General features: G+C 48.4%; 1 protein-coding gene across 3 annotated transcripts in view; it reads left to right on the top strand.

Moving 5' to 3' along the window:
• The window catches only part of STK32B (serine/threonine kinase 32B), a 404,174-nt gene that overhangs the window by 369,226 nt on the left and 15,220 nt on the right, over positions 1 to 19,728 (top strand). For all 3 annotated transcript variants that reach the window (XM_061420791.1, XM_061420790.1, XM_061420792.1), the window contains 3 exons: positions 2,248 to 2,373; positions 4,296 to 4,427; positions 7,455 to 7,519. In XM_061420791.1, coding sequence (XP_061276775.1) covers positions 2,248 to 2,373; positions 4,296 to 4,427; positions 7,455 to 7,519 — 323 coding nt within the window. The remainder of the gene's footprint in view (positions 1 to 2,247; positions 2,374 to 4,295; positions 4,428 to 7,454; positions 7,520 to 19,728) is intronic.

Below are 19,728 nucleotides of genomic sequence, written 5' to 3'. Positions count from 1 at the left end.
GAATAAAGTAGTGGGTCTCCAAGTACAGTCCCTGGACCAGCATCACCTGGGAGAGCACGTTGGAAATGCGGTTTCTCAGGCTCCACCACAGACCTGCTGAATCAGAAACGGCGGGGTGGGCCCCGTTGTTTGTGTTCTGATAAGCTCCAGTTTGGCATAGGCAGTGGGTTTTGATGCCCTTCTTCAGCAGCTGGCATTTGGCTAAACTCGCTCAGAATCCTCCGAGACGCAGGGATGAGCCTTGCGTGTGGTCGGCAGGTGTGTGCGCATGCTCAGTGGGCACCAGTTACCTTTAATGGAGGAACTGTGAGGATGGCAGCCAGTGCTCGTTGGGGGAATGTTGTGTTCTATACTCTGCTCATTTAGTCCTTACAGGCCCTTCGAGAGGAGTCCTGTTATTACCCCTATACTAGAGATGGGAAAACTGAGGCTTAGAAAAGCAAAATTATTCACTCAAGCCCGCAAGGCTGTTAGAGGGCAGCAGAGGACTTGAGTCTAAGCTCTCTGAACTCTTTGCCTGAAAAATCCCATGGACAGAGGAGCCTGGCAGGCCACAGTCTAAGGGATTGCAAAGAGTGACTAACACAGTCATTCATTCTCTGAACTCGAGATGTCAGCTCTTAATCCTTCCACTGCTGCAGATTAGCAGTCCCCACCCTTGCTGGCACCAGGGATCAGTTTCATGGAAGACAGTTTTGCCATGGACCTGGGCGTAGGGGGATGGTTTGGGGATGATTCAAGCACATTAGGTTTATTGGGCACTTTATTTCCACTATTATTATTTCAGCTCCACACCAGATCATCAGGCATTAGATCCTGGAGGCTGTGGACCCCTGCTGTAGACAACTTGGGGAATTACTCATTAGTTAAATTGCTTAAGGGGAGATTGAGCTCCTGGATTTTAGACATCAGTGGTCCTTAACCCCAACTGCTGATTGGAATCACCCAGAAGCCTTACCCACCTGCCAACACTGCCTCCTGCACACCCAGGGAGTCAGAGAACTAGCTTCTACCCTAAACCATAAACTTCACCCCCAGGCATTGAAATAGCATCTCTGTTTAAATCTGCACCTGCCTTTTGGGGGGGCAGCTCCTAGAGAGAGGCCCCCATGATCAGCAGGTAGCATCTGCCAGGTGTCCAGCCTACTAGCTGGAGTGACGGTGAGAGCCGCCTGGTGAGGGGGTCCTGATTCCAGCCACCATCTGCCAGCGTTGGGGCATGCCATCCTGCGAAGAGGTGTCCCAGGTCCTCACCAACCCCCTTTGGGTCTCATCTTAATCATGAACCAGAAGTGGAAGAATTACCATTATTCCTCCTGCTTTCAGAGGAAACATGTTTGTCTCAGTCAGCAGCTCCTCTGAAGCTACATGGCTACCGAGTGGCTGTCCCAGGGCTGGGTCCTGTCTTTCATTTGTAGCCGCTGTGTTCTTAGCATCAGACAAGCCAGTGTTTTGAAACCTGAAAACCCCTCTGGATGCAATGTAATACGATACAGCTAATTTTTTTTCCTTTTACTGCATCACCCCTTATTAGCAGAAACTCTATTTGAGGAGAAGCTAAAAATGAGATCTTGGCTACAAATGAGACTACTCCGTCAGGCTGCAGAGGTCACCTCATAGCTGTCCAGGGGAAAATTTTATTATGCATCCCATTACCAAGCTGAACGTTCCAAAACGAGACAGCTGATTCTTTTTATTTTTAATTGGAAGCCTCTGCAGACATCATTGGCAGGTAGCACATCCCAGGGTAAGAGTCCTTGAGGGGAGCATGGAGGCTGAAAAGCTAGTCCCAAAGAGGCCCTTGCTGGTTGACCTTGGGGAAGCCTAGCCTCTCAGCTCCTCCCTGACTGTAAACAGGTATAAGCATACGTGACACTTCAATAAGCAGCCCTGGTGGCTCAGTGGTCAGGAATCCACCTGCCAATGCAGGAAACGCAGAGTTGCGGGTTCGATCCTGGGGTCACAAAGATTCCCTGGAGAAGGAAATGGCCACCCACTCCAGTATTCTTGCCTGGAAAAATCCCATGGACAGAGAAGTCTGGCAGGCTACAGTCCATAGGGTCACAAAGAGTTGGGCCTGACTTAGCAACTGAGCATGTACAATGCTTCAACACAAGCAGCCCAGACAGGGCACAACATTCATGGAACGTGGAAGCAGAGGCACCTTCATTTTCCCAAGACTCCATCTTCGGAGGCTCTGCGAACCTCAGTCCTGCCCAACTGCATACGTTTGCTCATTGCCTGCAGCTCCTGACCAAGGACCCTGAGAGCCGCCTGTCCAGCCTTGGTGACGTCCAGAGCGCACCCTACTTGGCCGACATGAACTGGGATGCGGTGTTGGAGAAGGCACTGACACCCGGCTTTGTGCCCAATGTGAGTGAGGTCCTGTCCTATGACATCCAGCCCTGTGCAGGGTCTCCCTCCTGGGTATTCAGGAACACTCTGGAAGCTGGCAGGGGGGAGGGGGGTTGCTGGCCACATCATTTGAGCTCCAAAGGAATCACCTTTCACTGGGATTCGGCGTGGATTTGGACCTGATTTGCGCGGTCCAGTTGGGTGGCTTCCCTCCCTGTAGTGAGTCCTCAGGGGCACAAAACCTCCTTTTTCTTGTTAAATCACACCCTCAATGTGCACAGATCCAGGCCCTGGGCGGGTGAGAGCAGGGTAATGGGAGCCAATGAGCCACCCTTTCACAAGCTGCCTGTCGGGTAGAGGAAGACAGTGAGTTACCAGTAAATATATAACAGTTCAGTTCAGTTCAGTTGCTCAGTCATCTCTGACTCTTTGCGACCCCATCGCCTACAGCATGCCAGGCTTCCCTGTTCATCACCAACTCCTGGAGCTTACTCAGATTCATGAGAGGAAGACAGTGAGTCACCAGTAACCGTGTAACGTGACATCAGGCAGTGATGCCAATTCCTACACACAGAACGAGCTAGGAGACAGAGAGAGAACGGGGTGAAGGAGAAGGAGGCAGAGGCTGCTTTTAGGTAGAGGTGCAGAAATCCGAACCAAGTGAGGGAACCCGGCTTGTAAAGACAGGGTGGAATTTTCCAGGCAGAGGGAATATCAAGATCACGCACCTCCAGGCAGCAAAAAGCTTCCAAAGAACGGTGAGAAAGCTTTATAGCTGGAGCAGAGTAAAATAGAAGAAAACGGTAGGGAATGAGGGTGGAAGGGACCACAGTCTACACCCTGGAGACTTCCGGAGATCATGACAAGGGTTTTGGACTGTGCCCTCTAAACACTGCAGTGCTCTTGGCAGGGAGGTAAAAGTGTCAGGTTTATACCATTGAGTGGACAGGTGGTTGCTGAGGATGAATGAAGGAGGCCGACAGGAAGGAGGCTAAGGAGCTAGCCCAGAGGCTCCCAGGGATGACCGCAGGCCTGAGGGTCAACTGGCTTCAGCTGCAGGGCACCTGGCAGCCAGGATGGAGAACTGGGTAGATTTGGTGTCTCAGATGGTAAAGAATCCGCCTGCCATGCAGGAGACCTGGGTTTAATCCCTGGGTCAGGAAGATCCCCTGGAGAAGGGAAAGGCTACCTACCCCAGTATTCTTGCCTGGATAATTTCATGGACAAAGGAGCCTGGCAGGCTACCTGTCCATGGGGTCTCAAAGAGTCAGACACGACTGAGCGACTTTCACTTTCACTTTTTGGCCAGAAATGGCATCTTTAAATGGATTTGTTAAAAATGATATTTATATTAATATAAAAAGTAGTAATGACGTGAGGAGGAGGGTATGAGAAAATATGTGAAAAGTACCAGATTGGTAAACTGAACTCAATCTCATGAAATGAACACACACAAGATGAAGGAAACATGTGGATATTAACAGGTGGGTGGGGATTATAGGGCTAAATGAATGACATGTGCAGTGAGAATGTGTCAGTGTTCATCATCAGGACAGAAATGAGCAGATATGTCCCCTGTGGGGGGGGCTTCCCTGGTGGCTCAGATGGTATAAAGTCTGCCTGCAATGCAGGCGACCCGGGTTCAGTCTCTGGGTTGGAAAGATCCCCTGCAGAAGGGAATGGAAACCCACTCTAGGATTCTTGCCTGGAGAACTCCATGGACAGAGGAGCCTGGTGGGCTACAGTCTGTGGGGTCACAAAGAATTTGACACGACTGAGTGACTAACACTTTCACAACTTTCTTTCACACCCTAGGAGTAGCTCACTGTTACTTGTTGAATGAGTGATTGAATGAATGAGTGATTGAATTAATGAATGAAAATACAAATCAGTGATGCGGAACCAAGGCAAACCATGTTTCCTTTTCCACTTCTTTTCAGAAAGGGAGACTGAACTGCGATCCCACATTTGAACTTGAAGAGATGATTCTTGAATCCAAACCACTTCATAAAAAGAAGAAGAGGTTGGCAAAGAACAGATCCAAAGATGGCTCTAAGGACAGCTGTCCTCCGGTGAGCGCTGTCTTGGGAGCACACCCTGACAGAGAGGAACCCTATAGTCCAGTGAATGTGATTGAGCTGCTCCTTAGCCACAAGAAGGGTGGGCGGGGAGTGTGGCGTGTCACTTCACCCTCCCAAATGCCTTCGTTTGCAGTAAATCAAATGCCTCCTTCGTTTGCAGTAAATCAAATGCCTCCATCAAAGGAGTGATCTTTCAGAGCAGGATGCTGTGAGAGCATCGCTTGAGTCGATACGTTCTTGCTCTCATCATTCACGTTAGCACGGTTTCCTAGTGCAGGAATCTCGGTATCTCTGATCAAGAGCCCAAGAACGATGCCAAGTGACTTCAGTGCTGCGCCCAGTAGAGCCCAGCACCCGTTGCTGGCCAAAATCTTGGCCTTCTCTGCCCACCAAAGCTAAATAAAAAATACGAGACAGAGTCTGGAGATAATAGAAAGGTGGATTTAATTCTCAGCCAGTGGAGAGGAGAATACAGTAGGCTCGTGCCTCCAAGAACTGTGCCCCCGCCCCCACCTCCATGAGGAGTCTAGGAGCTTATCTAAGATCAAAGTCAGGAGTTGGTTATGAGGTACTAATGTGTTAGGATCTTGATTTCTTCCTCTTGCATTGTTTCAAAGACAGTCATAGGCTGGCATCAGTAACCCAGTAATTGAGTCTGGCAGTTCGGTGCCTTGCGGCCTTCTTTCTGATGTGTAACTACAAGGGGAAGGGTGTTGTACGGGTGAATACCAGAAACAGGATGTATTTAGCATAGAGTCAAAGGAAAATAGGAGTGAAGCAAACTTAGTTACAGACATGCAGAGTTAGGAGCAAAAAAACTAGGAATGTTCAGGCCTGCTCACTGTTCTCTTTATCTTCTTTGTTCTCAGAAAAGAGAAAGAAAAAAAGTCATTCTTCTTTTTTCTTGCACCCTCTGCAAAGGTGTTATACTGTGGAGGCATCCAAGGCCACCCTTTGTGGGTCCTTGTATTAATTTTCTAGGCCATCATCACAAAGTGTCACACACTGATCTGGAACAACTGAAATGTGTGCACTCACAATCCTACAGACCGGAAGTTCAGAATCAAGGTATTAACAGAGCTGTGCTTTCTCAAAGGCTCTCAGGAGGCTCTCTCCTTGCCTCTTACAGCTTCCGGCGCTGGCCTACAGCCCTTGATACCCCTTGGCTCATAGCTACATCACTCTCATTTTTTCCTCCATCTTCACAAGGCATTTTCCTCTCTGTGTCTCTCTGTGTCTTCACACAGTCCTCTTTTAAAAACACCTGTCATCAAATTTAAGAACCCCCCTCCTTGCTCCAGGTTGACCTCATCTTAACTAGTTCCATCTGCAAAGACCTTGTTTCCAAATAAGGTCACATTGACCAGTACATGGCGTTAGGACCTCAACGCGTCTTTTTCAATTTATTTATTTTTATTGAAGTATAGTGATTCGCAATGTTGTGTTAATGTCTGCCCTACAGCCGAGTGATTCAGTTGCAAGAATATATACATTCTTTTCTGTATTCTCTTCCATTGCAATTTATCACAGGATATTGAATATAGTTCCCACTGTGCTATACAACAGAAAATTGTGGTTTATCCATTCTGTACTTAATAGTTTGCATCTGCTAATCCTAACCTCCCAATCCTTCCCTCCCCGACCTCCACCCCCTTGGCAATCACGGTCTGTTCTCTATGTCTTGTGAGTCTTTTGTTTCTCTATGTCTTGTGTTTCTTTTTCATAAGTTCACCTGTGTCATATTTTAGATCCCACTTAAGTAACATCATGGGCTTCCCTGGTGGCTCAGCAGTAAAGAAACTGCCTGCAATGCAATAGACTCAGGACTGATCCCTGGATAGAAAAGATCCCCTGGCAACCCATTCCAGTATTCTTGCCCAGAGAATCCCATGGACAGAGGAGGCTGGCAGTCTATAGTCCATGGGGTTGCAAAAGTCAGTCATGACTGAATAATCAGCAACAACAACAACAACAAACTAATATCACTTGGAATTTGTCGTTCTCTGTCTGACTGACTTCACTCAGTATGATATTCTCTAGGTCCGTCCATGTTGCTGCAGATGGGATTACAGCATTCTTTTTATGGCTGAGGAGTACTCCACTGTACATATGCACCACATCTTCTTTATCCATTCATCTGTCAATGCACATTTAGGTTGCTTCTACAACACATCTTTCTAGAGGACACAGTTCACCCCACAACTTTCCCTTCCTCCATCAAAATATATTAAACATTACAATTTATGATTACATTGCTATGAAGACAAATATAGCATTCGGTGTTAAAAGTTCATTCTTTTCAGCTTATTTGAAAAAAATATCTCTGTAGCCCCTAAAAGTACTGTGGACCCTAGGCTGTGTGCTGGGACTAATGCAGAAGTTGGCCAGGGGAGACCTGGGTGGGCATTCACGTGGGCCCACAGCGGGTGGGGGTCCTGCAGACACGTGCACGTCCATCCTGCATCCAGGCAGCTGTGAGACGTGTGTTAGAACATTTGTGAGACCGTGGTCCTTGGCTCCTGTTCCTGAGGAGAATGAGCATCTTTGCGTGACGGCCTTGAATTCCCCCTCCCCCACCGTGCTGCTCAATCAGGCCTCATGAACATTCAAGTGATCAGGAAACCAGGGTCCTGATTTTCAGTTCATATTCCAGAGACTTCCCTGGTGGTCTAGTGGTTAAGACTGTGTTTCCACCACAGTGGGGTGCAGGTTTGATCCCTGGTCAGGAAACTAAGATCTCACATTCCATGTGGCCAAAATGTAAAAACAAACAAACAAACTCAACTCATAGCCCATTTTAACAAGACTTTGACATTGCATTTAATGGCTTAACATGTAGAAAAACATCTTCTGTCAGCTCTTACCTCCCCATGAGACTGTCGCCTGTACAGTCAGGGATGTTCCAGCTGCTTAGCTTGTCCCCATCCCCAAGCATCCTATTTAGATCAGTGTCTGGTCGTCCTCACTCCGGGGAGGATGCGTCGTCACTTACGGTCCCCTCTCTGTGCTCTTTGACAGAATGGACACCTCCAGCAGTGCTTGGAGACCGTGCGGAAGGAATTCATCGTATTCAACAGAGAGAAGTAAGTATGCTACCAGGATCCACTGGGCAGAGCCCTTTCAAGGGACCCATGGTCTCCCTGGGTGAATCAAGGCCCCCAAACCCCATGAAGCCAGCCACAATGCTGGAAGGGAACCAGCAGGCAGACCCCATTGTTCTAATCCAGCCTCTGCCGTCTGGCCCAAGCAAGGCTCCAACTTCACCTCTCTGGGCCCCAGGGGTCTTTATGTGAAGTGGGGTGACCACAGCAGGACTGATGGCACACAGGATGCTGGCATGGAGGGGCAGGCCAGCAGAAGGCTATACGCCCGAGACCCGGAGAAAAACTGCCTTGGATCAAGTCCTGGGTCTGCTGCTGCCAGAGCGACCCAGGGCAGGTCGCTTAACATCATGGAGCCTCATTGTCACCAACGACAAAGTGGAAATCACGCCCTTGCCGTGTGGTTGCTGTAAGGTTGATTCAAGGCCTGGCGTGGTAGGAGTATTCAGGAAAAGGATAACTGTTATGATTGTTGTTGTGATTATCATTATTTGATGGGATAACGTGGTGTGGGCTGTGCTAGGACCCCAGCATTGTGGACTGGCAGGAGACAGGATGATGGTAAGGTGGGAGGGGCTGACCTGATCACATGACTGACCTGATCACATGACTGCCCTTACGGCAGCCGAGGAAGTGGAGGCTCAGGCTTGGACCCACCCATGTTACCATCTGGGGGTCCATCCACCAGTGCCTGATGACTCAGAGAGAGGCCTCAAGGGGCCGTGGGCTCACACAACAGGAGCCGAGGCCCTGCAGGCAGGACTCACAGCACATAGCTCCATTTATCTAGTCATTCACCCAGGCCTCGGGCTTGCAGAGACAATCAGATCCACTTCCGTCCCTCCAGGAGGGCCAGATGGACACATGCCCAGTTGACCCTTATGTGTTCGCCCGTGTTCCACCACTTTCGGCTTCTCGCAGGTGGCAGCCACAGAGGGTCCACACGTTGTGAGAGAGGGCAGCCCAGGCATGACTTTGCAGCAGGCACACAGCTCAGCCTGGGTGTCAGGGAAGCTCCTGGAGGTGCCATGCCTGGCGGTGCCCTGATGGGCGAGGAGGCCAGGGCATGGAGGTCCATCAGTGAGGGCAATACACAGAGAAGCAAGGTGGCCTGGCAGAGGTGGGCACCCGCAGCTGGATTAGAAGCTTGAATTCCCAGAGTATGCCAGGGGGTGGGCGGGAGGTGCAGCAGGGTGTGAGGGCCCTGGGGAGGGCTGTTTGGGTTGATGGGCTGGACAGGGCCCCATTCCCAGTGGGCGCTGGGGGGGATGAAGGAGGCAGTAGCCTGTCCTTTGTCCTGGGTGGCTACAAATCTAGGCTAGTAGACACACAAACACACACACACAAACACAGACACACCAAGCCAGACAACATCACTCACTCATCAACATCACTCATCTCTCAGACAGCCTCACCCACACTGATCATGTCCTTGGTCCCAGCAGGATGGGAAGAAACTTGGAGCAGGTGAGGGCTAGGATTATAAGAGGTTTCAGAACCCATCACATTTTCCTTGTGGTCCTGTCTGCTCTGAGGCTCATGGTCCCTTCCCCACGGTAGACAGTCAGTCCTGGGAACTTCCGCTGAAACCAGCTTGGGCACTTTGGACCACAGTGAGAATGAGCTCCAGGCAGCCTTGGCTTGGGTCCTCCAGTGGTTTAGGCAGGGACTGTAGCATCCTCAAAGAGTACCTGGGTGGAAAATGGGAGCCTGTGAAATGCAGAGGGTGACAGACCCGAGCAGGGAACAATCACACTGTGTGTGGCACTGTGTGTCAGAAGATGCTTCCATCTGGAACCTGAAGAACCCAAGTTGTTTCCCTTAAAAAGAAAATGAAAATGAGATACCCCTCCTTGTGTTGTCAGGTGGCATCTGGCTGTTTTTAGCAGAAACCCAACTATATAATGGCTTTGACCAATCAGATGTTCTTTCTTACGTGGAAAGGTGAATGTAGTAAGATCACCCAGCTATACTGAGAACCCCCGTGAGAGTTGTAGTCGTGGAGTTGAAGTGAGGCTGGCACCGTTAACAGGAGTTGTCAAAATAAAGATGGAGGATGGAAGTTGTCTTCCAGATGGGGGTGGTCAGGATGAGCATATGTGAAAGCGGGAGGCATGGAAGAAGATGGGAAAGGGGAGATGTGCGTGGGTTTGACAGAAGTTTCTGCTCTTTTGTCCCTGCGTCTCTGCTCCCCAGTATCCCTGAAGCTAATAGGCTACCTGTCAGGGCAGGTGTGCTGGGAGCAGTGTCTTTCCCCCAGCTTCTCCCCACAAGGATGCTGTCCTGTACCTTGCCAACCCCTCCATGTCAAACCCTATCCCTGCTCCATGATGTACCCGGGAAAGGACCCACATTACAGCCACCCATAACCACCCTGCTGCAACTTCTCATCTGCTAAAAGGAAACAAGGAGAACACTCTTGAGAGTCCCTTGGACTGCAAGGAGATCCAACCAGTCCATCCTAAAGGAGATCAGTCCTGGGTGTTCATTGGAAGGACTGATGCTGAAGCTGAAACTCCAATACTTTGGCCACCTGATGCAAACAACTGACTCCTTACAACAGACCCTGATGCTGGGAGGGATTGTGGGCAGGAGGAGAAGGGGACAACAGAGGATGAGATGGTTGGATGGCATCACCGACTCGATGGACATGAGTTTGAGTGAACTCCGGGAGTTGGTGATGGACACAGAGGCCTGGCGTGCTGCAATTCATGGGGTCGCAAAGAGTCAGACATGACTGAGCGACTGAACTGAACTGAACTGAACTGATATAAATAGTACACATATGGTTTATCCATTTTTCTTGTGGACATTTGGGCTGTTTGTAGAATTTATCTATTAGGAATTAAGGTGTCATAAATATTTTGTACAATCCTCTTTGTAGATGCATTTTTATCACTCTTGGAGAATAACATGATTCTGTAGACATCTAGGAGCATGAGTGAAAGGGGTTTCTAAAAATCTCTTTTATATTAGCGAGATAGGCACCATGCATCCTGCACTCCTTCTGCAGTCCTGTTTATGAAGCACCTGTTCTGCTGACACTGGAGTAGCTGGAAAATTAAAGACCTTCTTTCCAACATCAGCCACGTGGCCAGTGGGATGCTGAGAGGGGACACTGAGACACCAAACCAAGCTTCCCTTCATGCTCCACTGGGACCTTGCTGCCCGCTCCTTGCCTCCTCTGGCAGTTCCTTCTCCTTTTGGTCTCTGCAGGCCTGGCCGTCCGCCTGAAACACACTGCTCCTACTTCCTGCATAGTCATTACAGACCTTATCTCCTCCATGTCTTATGTGCGTGCTCAGATGCTTCAGTCATTTCCGACTCTCTGCGACCCCGTGGGTGTTAGCACACCAGGCTCCTCTGTCCATGGAATTCTCCAGGCATGAATACTGGAGTGGGTTGCCATGCCCTCCTCCAGGGGATCTTCCCGACCTAGTGATCAAACCTGTGTCTCCAGTGTCTCATGCACGGCAGGCAGATTCTTTACCACTGAGCCACTGGGCAGGCCCTTGTCTCTGCAGAGGGTGCTGCAAAGGTGAACTGGAAGGAAGTGCCATGGTCACAGGGGTTCCTGTCAGGAACTCCTGGGGTGAGAGTTGTTAGCATTTAGAGTTGCTGCCTCTGTTAAACAGGATGAACTATGACCTCCCAAAAGATATGTTGAAGTTCTAGCCACCAGGACTTCAAAATACAACCTTATTTCCAATCCTTGGAAATAGGGTTGTTGCAGATATAATTAGCTGAGATGAGATCATACTGGAACAGAGGACTCTTAATCCGAAATGCATGCATGCATGTTCAGCCCATCAGTTGTGCCTGACTGTTTATGACTCCATGGACTGCAGCCTGCCAGGCTCCTCTGTCCATGGGATTTCCAGCCAAGAATACTGGAGTGGGTTGCCATTTCCTTCTCCAGGGGATCTTCCTGACTCAGGGATAGAAACCGCATCTCCTGCATTGGCAGGTGGATTCTTTACCCCTGAGTCACCAAGGAAGCCCATGAATCCAATATGAGTGATGTCCTAAGAAGAAGATAAGAGACACAGACACACAGAGAAGACTGTGTGAAGATGGAGGCAGAGACTGGAGTGATGCATCTACAAACCAAGGGGCGCCAAGGATGACCCACAGCCACCAGAAGCCAGAGGGGCCCTGGTACAGATTCTCCATCAGCCCCTCCAGAAGGAGCTAACCCAGCTGACAGCTTGACTTCAGACTTCTGCCTCCAGACCGTGAGACAATACATTTCTGTTGTTGTGAACTATCCAGGTGGGGACACCTGTTACAGCCACCCTAGGAAACAAGTACAGCATCCTTCTGAATCTGAAGTAGAGAGAATGGGCCTGTGACTCTACAGTTTACATCTTTCCAGTCGTTCTGACGCCTCAGGGTTTGAGAATTTCTCCTAGAGACCCATGCACCCAAACTGTGCCTCCTCCAGTTAGTTCTTGGCTGAGTCACGGGTGTTGGTGCACGCTCTCTTGTGTCCAGATCTTTGCCATCCCATAAACTATAGCCCACCTGGCTCCTCTGTCCATGGAATTTTCCAGGCAAAAATACTGGAGTGGGTTGCCATTTCCTCCTCCAGGGGATCTTGCCAACCCAGAGACTGAACCTGAGTCTTCTGTGTCTCCTGCATTGGCAGGCAGATTCTTTACCACTGAGCCATCTGGGAAGCCCAAAAGAATCCCATCTAAAAATGTCCCCAAGAACAGAAGGAATGAAAAATGCCCAACGAACTGACACTGTATATTGAGACTGAAAAGTGAGGCAGGAAGGCAGCTCCATAAAGCAGAATTAGGAAGTTTTGTATGGGTAACTTACGAACGACTTGGATCAGGCATATGGCAATCTGGAAGCATCCCCAGCTGCACTCCATACTTCTAAGGGACCATCAGGAGTTTTATAGTTAAGCTCAGTTATGAAGGGAAGTGCTTGGAGACAGAAACTGAGTTCCTAAGTCAAGACCCTATCTGATTTATGATGGGTGGGTGCCAAAAATATGTCAGCCAAGGTCTTTGTCCTTATTTGGAGACTAACAGAGCAGAGATGCTACTTGGACCTAATGATCATTATGCTGTGTGCTAAATCACTTCAGTCTTGTCCATCTCTGTTCAATTCTATGGACTGTAGGCTTCTCAGTCCCTGGGATTCTTCAGGCAAGAGTATTGGAGAGGCTTTCCATTTCTTCCTCCAGGGAATCTTCCCCACTCAGGGACTGAACCTGTGTCTCTTAGATCTTCTGCAAAGGCAGCCAGGTTCTTTACCGCTAGCGCCATCTGGGAAGCTAAATAATATCTATGATCATTAAACAATATCTGTTCATTACAAAGGGGCTGCTCAGGTGGCGCAGTGGTAAAGAATCTGCCTGTCAATGCAGGAGAGAAGAGTTCAATCCCTGGGTAGGGAAGATGATCCCCTGGAGGAGGATATGGCAACCCACTCCAGTATTCTTGCCTGACAAATTATACGGACAGAGGAGCCTGCCGGGCTACAGTCCATGGGGTCACAAAGAGTGGGACACAAATGAGCACGCACACACACATTCTTTACAAATCCACTAACAATGGAGAAGAGATTTATTGCACAGCACAGTCCTAGGTAGGGTTAGTGGAAGGACAGGAGGAACTGAATGGGCCCAAGATGACGTCGGTGATGCATACACGTGGCAGACCCTCCAGTCCTCTTCCTCCTTTGCCTTGAATCATTCATCTGCAACTTTGAGCCCTCATGTGTTGAAGGATGCCACTACAGACACAAACACCCTGCACAGCCACCTGCTTCTTGCATGGTCAGGTGTGCTTCCTCAACCAGAAGAAGCTCTTGGGCAGAGCAAAGGTCCCCCTGTGTCATGGGACTACTGTCCTAGGCTTTAAGGGGGACATGAGCCGGGCACCTATTGCATCAGCTCCCATGGAAGATTCTCATTGGTCCTTTGAAAGATGCATCATTATCCTGGACTGGTACCTGGGGACACAGAAGTGGATATAGCAGGACCTATGACCTCAGTATGCTTGAAGCCTAAAGGGTACAGATTGGGACACAGACTTGCTTGGACCACTGTGCAAACGTTGAGGAGATGCCCTAGGTCTGACTTCTCTGGACCTCACTTTCTAGACAGAGAACAAAATTAAAATTAGCACTGCCTAATTTTCTGGAAACACAGTTATTAATGGATCATGGTCTCAGCTGGCAAAAGGCCACTGAGTGAGGTGGAGCATCTGGTTCCAGGGACTGGTCCAGGCTTCCAAGGACCCGGGCAGCTGAGCTTCCATTAGTTTGAGAAATGCACCATGGGGCTTGTCTTCCAATTTTAGCCAAAGATCAGAGCAGGGGTGATTTTTCCAAAAGGTCTTTTCAATAGCAGTTGACAAAGCTTTGCAGTATAAGAAGCCCCTGATGAGAAAGGAATTTTCTATCTGCTTCATCTTGTAAAGAACTTAAACAGTTAAAATCATACTAAAGCTACCTTTGGAGCCCTTGAAAACATTACATTTTAATAATCAAATACTGCACATGCTATATTTAGTAATACTATTAATAATGACTGTATGTGATTTTATGGGTTTTATATCATGTTTCCTTAATCCAGGGCTACTCAACTTCAGCTGTATTGCCATTTGATGACTCTTGACATCAATTCTTTGATGTGGGGACAGTTCTATACATTGTAAGAGGTTTAGCAGAATCTGTGACCTTTTACTCGTTAGATATCATAGCACCTCCATAGCTATGACACCAAAAATGGCCCCAAACTTTACCTGGGAGGCAGATCGCCCCCGCTTGAGAACCATTGCTCAAATCCCTACCCATCACATTTTCTAAGGTACTCCTCCTCCTCCTCCTCCTCCTCCTTCTTCCTCCTGAGCTCTTGCAGCTCTTAATTGTAACATGAAGGACCTGAAATCTGATCTTCCATCCACTGGATTCTGGGCTCTTTCTGCTACATATGCTTTCATCCAGGTGTCCAGCAGGTGCTTGTTCCACATCCCCACTGGGTGGGGTACTGGGGATAGAATGGGAGCAAAGTCCCTGTTCCCATGGGGCTCACTGTCTGGTAGAACAAGCTCTGTGAGATGAAGGAAGGGGTTACTTTCTGCAGTGGTGTATTTGGGGTTCTCTCCAGTGCGTCCTGTGGGGCCCTGACTTGCAGGGAGCTGATGTTATTAGGCTTCATTTTTATAGGGCACTCGCTGTATGACATTTAGTCTGTACATCCATCCTGTGAGCCAGCTACTTTTATTGCCTCATTTTGCAGCTGGAGAAGGGTAGGCATAAAGCAGGTGGCGGGCACATGGCCAAGAGATAGCAGGGAGGGAGGGGAGTATAAGGAGGCAGTCTAGCTCCAGAGCCCAAAGTGTAATGAAAGTGTTATTTGTTCAGTCGTGTCCTACTCTTTGCGACCCCATGGACTGCAGCACACCAGGCTTCCCTGTCTTTCACTATCTCCTGTAGTTTGTTCAAATCCATGTCCTTTGAGTCAATGATGCTATCCAACCATCCCATCCTCTGTCTCCTCCTTCTCCTGCCTTCAATCTTTCCCAGATCAGAGTCTTTTCCAATGAGTCAACTCTTTGCATCTGGTGGCCCAGATGATATAAATTAATATGAATCACAGTGTATTCAAAGTTTGCTGGCTTCATCTGCCCATGTGGCCTCCTTGGAGTTTCCCAGCAGATAGATAGGGACCTTCCATTGTGGCCTGGAGCCTCTGGGAACTGGTGGCAAGGAGGTATGAGGATAACTCATCTCAGGCTTGGGAATGGAGTGGACATTGCAGGTCCTGGCTCTGCTTCTCTCGGTGGCCAGCCTGGTGGGGTTCCAGCTTCTCTGAGCCTCAGGCTCCATAAGTGTGTCAATAAAGGCTGGGCTGTGCATTAGTGACTCCATGACTTGACCAAGGTCTGTGTCACTCACAGAAAACCTTGACATCCTTCTCAGCTCTTCAACAACCCACAGGGAAGGAGGGACAGAGTTAGAGCCACTTTTCTCAGATACTTCTATAAAACGGGGAAAACCTTTCCTCGGGCACCCTCCTTCTAACTTCTGTGCTAGGAAGAGGCTGACTCTGAGAATCCAGCCTCTGAAATCAAGGCCAGTGCACTGACATTCTCTCCATTTTGAGGTTCCCAATGTGGTGCAAACCTCGGTTTCACAGGAGCAGGTGAAAGGGAACAGCAGCTGACAGTTGAGAGCGCCTGTGGTGTGTTGAGCTCAGGGTGGGGACAGGGCCCTGCAGCCACTTTCTCACCCAGTTCTCATCGCAGGTCTATCCGTGAGTGTCTTCCTGCCTGTTTCACGGTCAGAGAAACTGATAAAAGCATAACTGCAGTGATGTGTCTAAGGGAGAGTGGAGAGAGGGGCCAGGCGACTAAATGGGAAGCAAAGTGGCACCTTTCCAAACACAAGGAAACGGCCAGGGGAAATCAACTCCATGGCCTGAAACCGCGGGAGGAATTTCAGCCCCAGATGAAAGTGACCGGAGGGAAACTCTAGTTCCATGAAAACTCAAAATCAAGAAATCACACAGGAATCAGGGCCCTCTCCACTCCAGTACTCTTGCCTGGAAAATCCCATGGATGGAGGAGCCTGGTAGGCTGTAGTCCATGGGGTCGCTAAGAGTCGGACATGACTAAGCGACTTCACTTTTACTTTTCACTTTCTTGCATTGGAGAAGGAAATGGCAACCCACTCCAGTGTTCTTGCCTGGAGAATCCCAGGGACGGAGGATCCTGGTGGGCTGCCGTCTATGGGGTCACACAGAGTCAGACACGACTGAAGTGACTTAGCAGCAGCAGCAGTCCTCTTCGCTGGGGTCTCAGTCAGAGGAAATTGCAGCTGGGTTAAAAAGGGTAACTGATCCTGACATATCCATCTCAGCCACAGAAAATAAAACATGTCCAGTTTTCAGTCGGCCAAAGGAGACACGCTGCTGCTGCTGCTGCTAAATCGCTTCAGTCGTGTCCGACTCTGTGCAACCCCGTAGATGGCAGCCCACCAGGCTCCTCCGTCCCAGGGATTCTCCAGTCAAGAATACTGGACTGGGTTGCCATTTCCTTCTCCAATGCATGCATGCATGCTAAGTCACTTCAGTTGTGTCCAACTCTGTGTAACCCCATAGACCACAGCCCACCAGGCTCCTCTGTCCACAGGATTCTCCAGGCAAGAATACTTGAGTGAGTTAAGGAGACACACAGACCCTGACAAATTGCCTCAACTGTATGCAACCCTGTATCATGTTGCTCTAAAGAACATATGGTCACTGGTCTGCTCAGATTTAACTCATTTAAAGACCTATCTTTATTTTTCCTTGCATCAGATTTCTCTAGTCAAAAAGAGGTACCCTAATTTTTATATGAATATTTATAGGCCTTATTTAATCCTATGTGAAATAAGGCTATGTGTAAATTTGAAAGCTATAAATAGGATCCAGTGATCTGTTTTAGAGTAAATGTTGGTGGTGGTGGTGGTCTAATTTTCTCCCTGTTACATATGGAAATCTCATTGCTAGCCAGTTAAATGAAATAGGTTATCATTTTTTAGAATATTGAAAGCCTGTTGCATACCATGCACTGTGCTTGATGCTTTATACACATTTACATTTTATCTAAAATAAACCCTCACCACGACCTTGATTGTAAGTATTGACATTACAGAGGACTTCCTGGTGGCTCAATGGTAAAGAATCTGCCTACAATGCAGGAGACACAAGAGACGCAGGTTTGATCCCTGGGTCAGGAAGATCCCCTGGGGGAGGGCATGGCAACCCACTCCAGTATTTTTGCTTGGAGAATCCCAATGACAGAAGAGCCCAGTGGGCTACAGTTCATGGGGTCACAAAGAATCAGACACAACTGAAGTGACTTAGCACACACACATGACATCTACAGAGAAGGAGTCATTTGCCCAACTTTATCTGGAAGGGTGGTGTAGGTATTAAATGAGGAGGTGTTGAGTAAGAATGAACTCAACAAGTCTCAGTCCCTATCACTCAGAAACTTGAGGGTGCCATCCCTTCTATTTCCCCCAGAGCTCATCTGTTTGCAAAAGGGGAAAGAGGATGCTTAGTAAGATAATCCTCTCCTTTCTGCTATATCACACCCAAGGTGCAGCTGACTCCATCCTCAGACTTCCTCAAATAGGTTTTGCTTCAGGCAATAGGAGATAAAATAGAATTTTAATGCTTCTGGCCAAAGGCTCTTATTGAATTTGCAAGATAAGTGTTGCATACAAGGTGATCTTCCCAATAAGTGATGAGGTTTGAAAGTAGAACAGACAGTTATACTGAGCTTTTACTTAAGGAAAAGACATCTCATGAGGAACTAGAAATGATGTTGTATCGGTCACAGTTGCAGAGGAGACACTCTCCAAGGATAATTTATCTACAAAGGACCCTTTACAAAGGTGTGGCTATAAGGACGTCATAGAGGCTTGTGCAGTAAGTAAACTGGGGCTTCAGAGAAGGCAAGGTGTTCCCACTGGGAGGTTGAAGAGATGAGAGGGAGGCCATCCAGAAGGCTCCCTCGATTGGAGAAGTGACCTTCCAAGGTTCCCAGTAGCCCCAGGGGCCAGTACAGGAAGGGGACTGGGGACTTAATGCCCTTGCTCCTTCTAATTTCTGCCAGGGCTCCCAAGTGGTCAACCCCTGGAAGCTCAAAGTGCTTAGGAGTTTTTGATACAGTTCCTACAAGTCAGACTCACAGGCTGGAGAGCAGGTGGAGAGTGGGGTGGGGTGAATCTGGGGGACAGTGAAAGGTGGTTAGTTTGGGGGCTCCTAAGAATTGAAGGTATATCCCTAGAGAGAGAAAAATTAGAATCATCTGAATAATTCCAGGAAGTGCACCAAAGGCCAGGGGGGAGGAGCTATCAGGCCACAGATTTCTCAGTTGCAATTCTATGCAAAGGAAAAGTTTATAAGGATTTGAGAAGTTCCCAAGTGAAGTGGACTATCTGGGGAGGAGGGCAGTGGGGTTTGGGTTAAGATGGGCTGGCTCTGTGCAAGGGATGCTAGAGAAGGGATTCTTGCAGTGTGCAAACAATTAGACCAGGTGACTGCTTGCTTCTCTTGAATCATATCAGATTAGATCAGTCGCTCAGTCGTGTCCAACTCTTTGCGACCCCATGAATCACAGTACGCCAGGCCTCCCTGTCCATTACCAACTCCCAGAGTTCACTCAGCCTCATGTCCATCGAGTCAGTGATGCCATCCAGCCATCTCATCCTCTGTCGTCCCCTTCTCCTTTTGCCCCCAATCCCTCCCAGCATCAGAGTCTTTTCCAATGAGTCAACTCTTCACATGAGGTGGCCAAAGTACTGGAGTTTCAGCTTTAGCATCATTCCTTCCAAAGAAATCCCAGGGCTGATCTCCTTTAGAATGGACTGGTTGGATCTCCTTGCAGTCCAAGGGACTCTCAAGAGTCTTCTCCAACACCACAGTTCAAAAGCATCAATTCTTCGGTGCTCAGCCTTCTTCACAGTCCAACTCTCACATCCATACATGACCACAGGAAAAACCATAGCCTTGACTAGACGAACCTTTGTGGGCAAAGTAATGTCTCTGCTTTTGAATATGCTATCTAGGTTGGTCATAACTTTCTTTCCAAGGAGTAAGTGTCTTTTAATTTCATGGCTGCAGTCACCATCTGCAGTGATTTTGGAGTCCAGAAAAATATAGTCTGACACTGTTTCCACTGTTTCCCCATCTATTTCCCACGAAGTGATGGGACCAGATGCCATGATCTTCGTTTTCTGAATGTTGAGCTTTAAGCCAACTTTTTCACTCTCCACTTTCACCTTCATCAAGAGGCTTTTTAGTTCCTCTTCACTTTCTGCCATAAGGGTGGTGTCATCTGCATATCTGAGGTTATTGATACTTCTCCCGGCAATCTTGATTCCAGCTTGTTTCTTCCAGTCCAGCGTTTCTCATGATGTACTCTGCATATAAGTTAAATAAGCAGGGTGACAATATACAGCCTTGACGTACTCCTTTTCCTGTTTGGAACCAGTCTGTTGTTCCATGTCCAGTTCTAACTGTTGCTTCCTGACCTGCATACAAATTTCTCAAGAGGCAGATCAGGTGGTCTGGTATTCCCATCTCTTTCAGAATTTTCCACAATTTATTGTGATCCACACAGTCAGAGGCCTTGGCATAGTCAATAAAGCAGAAATAGATGTTTTTCTGGAACTGT

Source organism: Bos javanicus, chromosome 6 (assembly GCF_032452875.1).
Source record: "Bos javanicus breed banteng chromosome 6, ARS-OSU_banteng_1.0, whole genome shotgun sequence".
NCBI classification, from domain to species: domain Eukaryota; kingdom Metazoa; phylum Chordata; class Mammalia; order Artiodactyla; family Bovidae; genus Bos; species Bos javanicus.
Note: the sequence above shows the minus strand (reverse complement) of the source record. Positions and strands in the feature narration are given on the sequence as shown.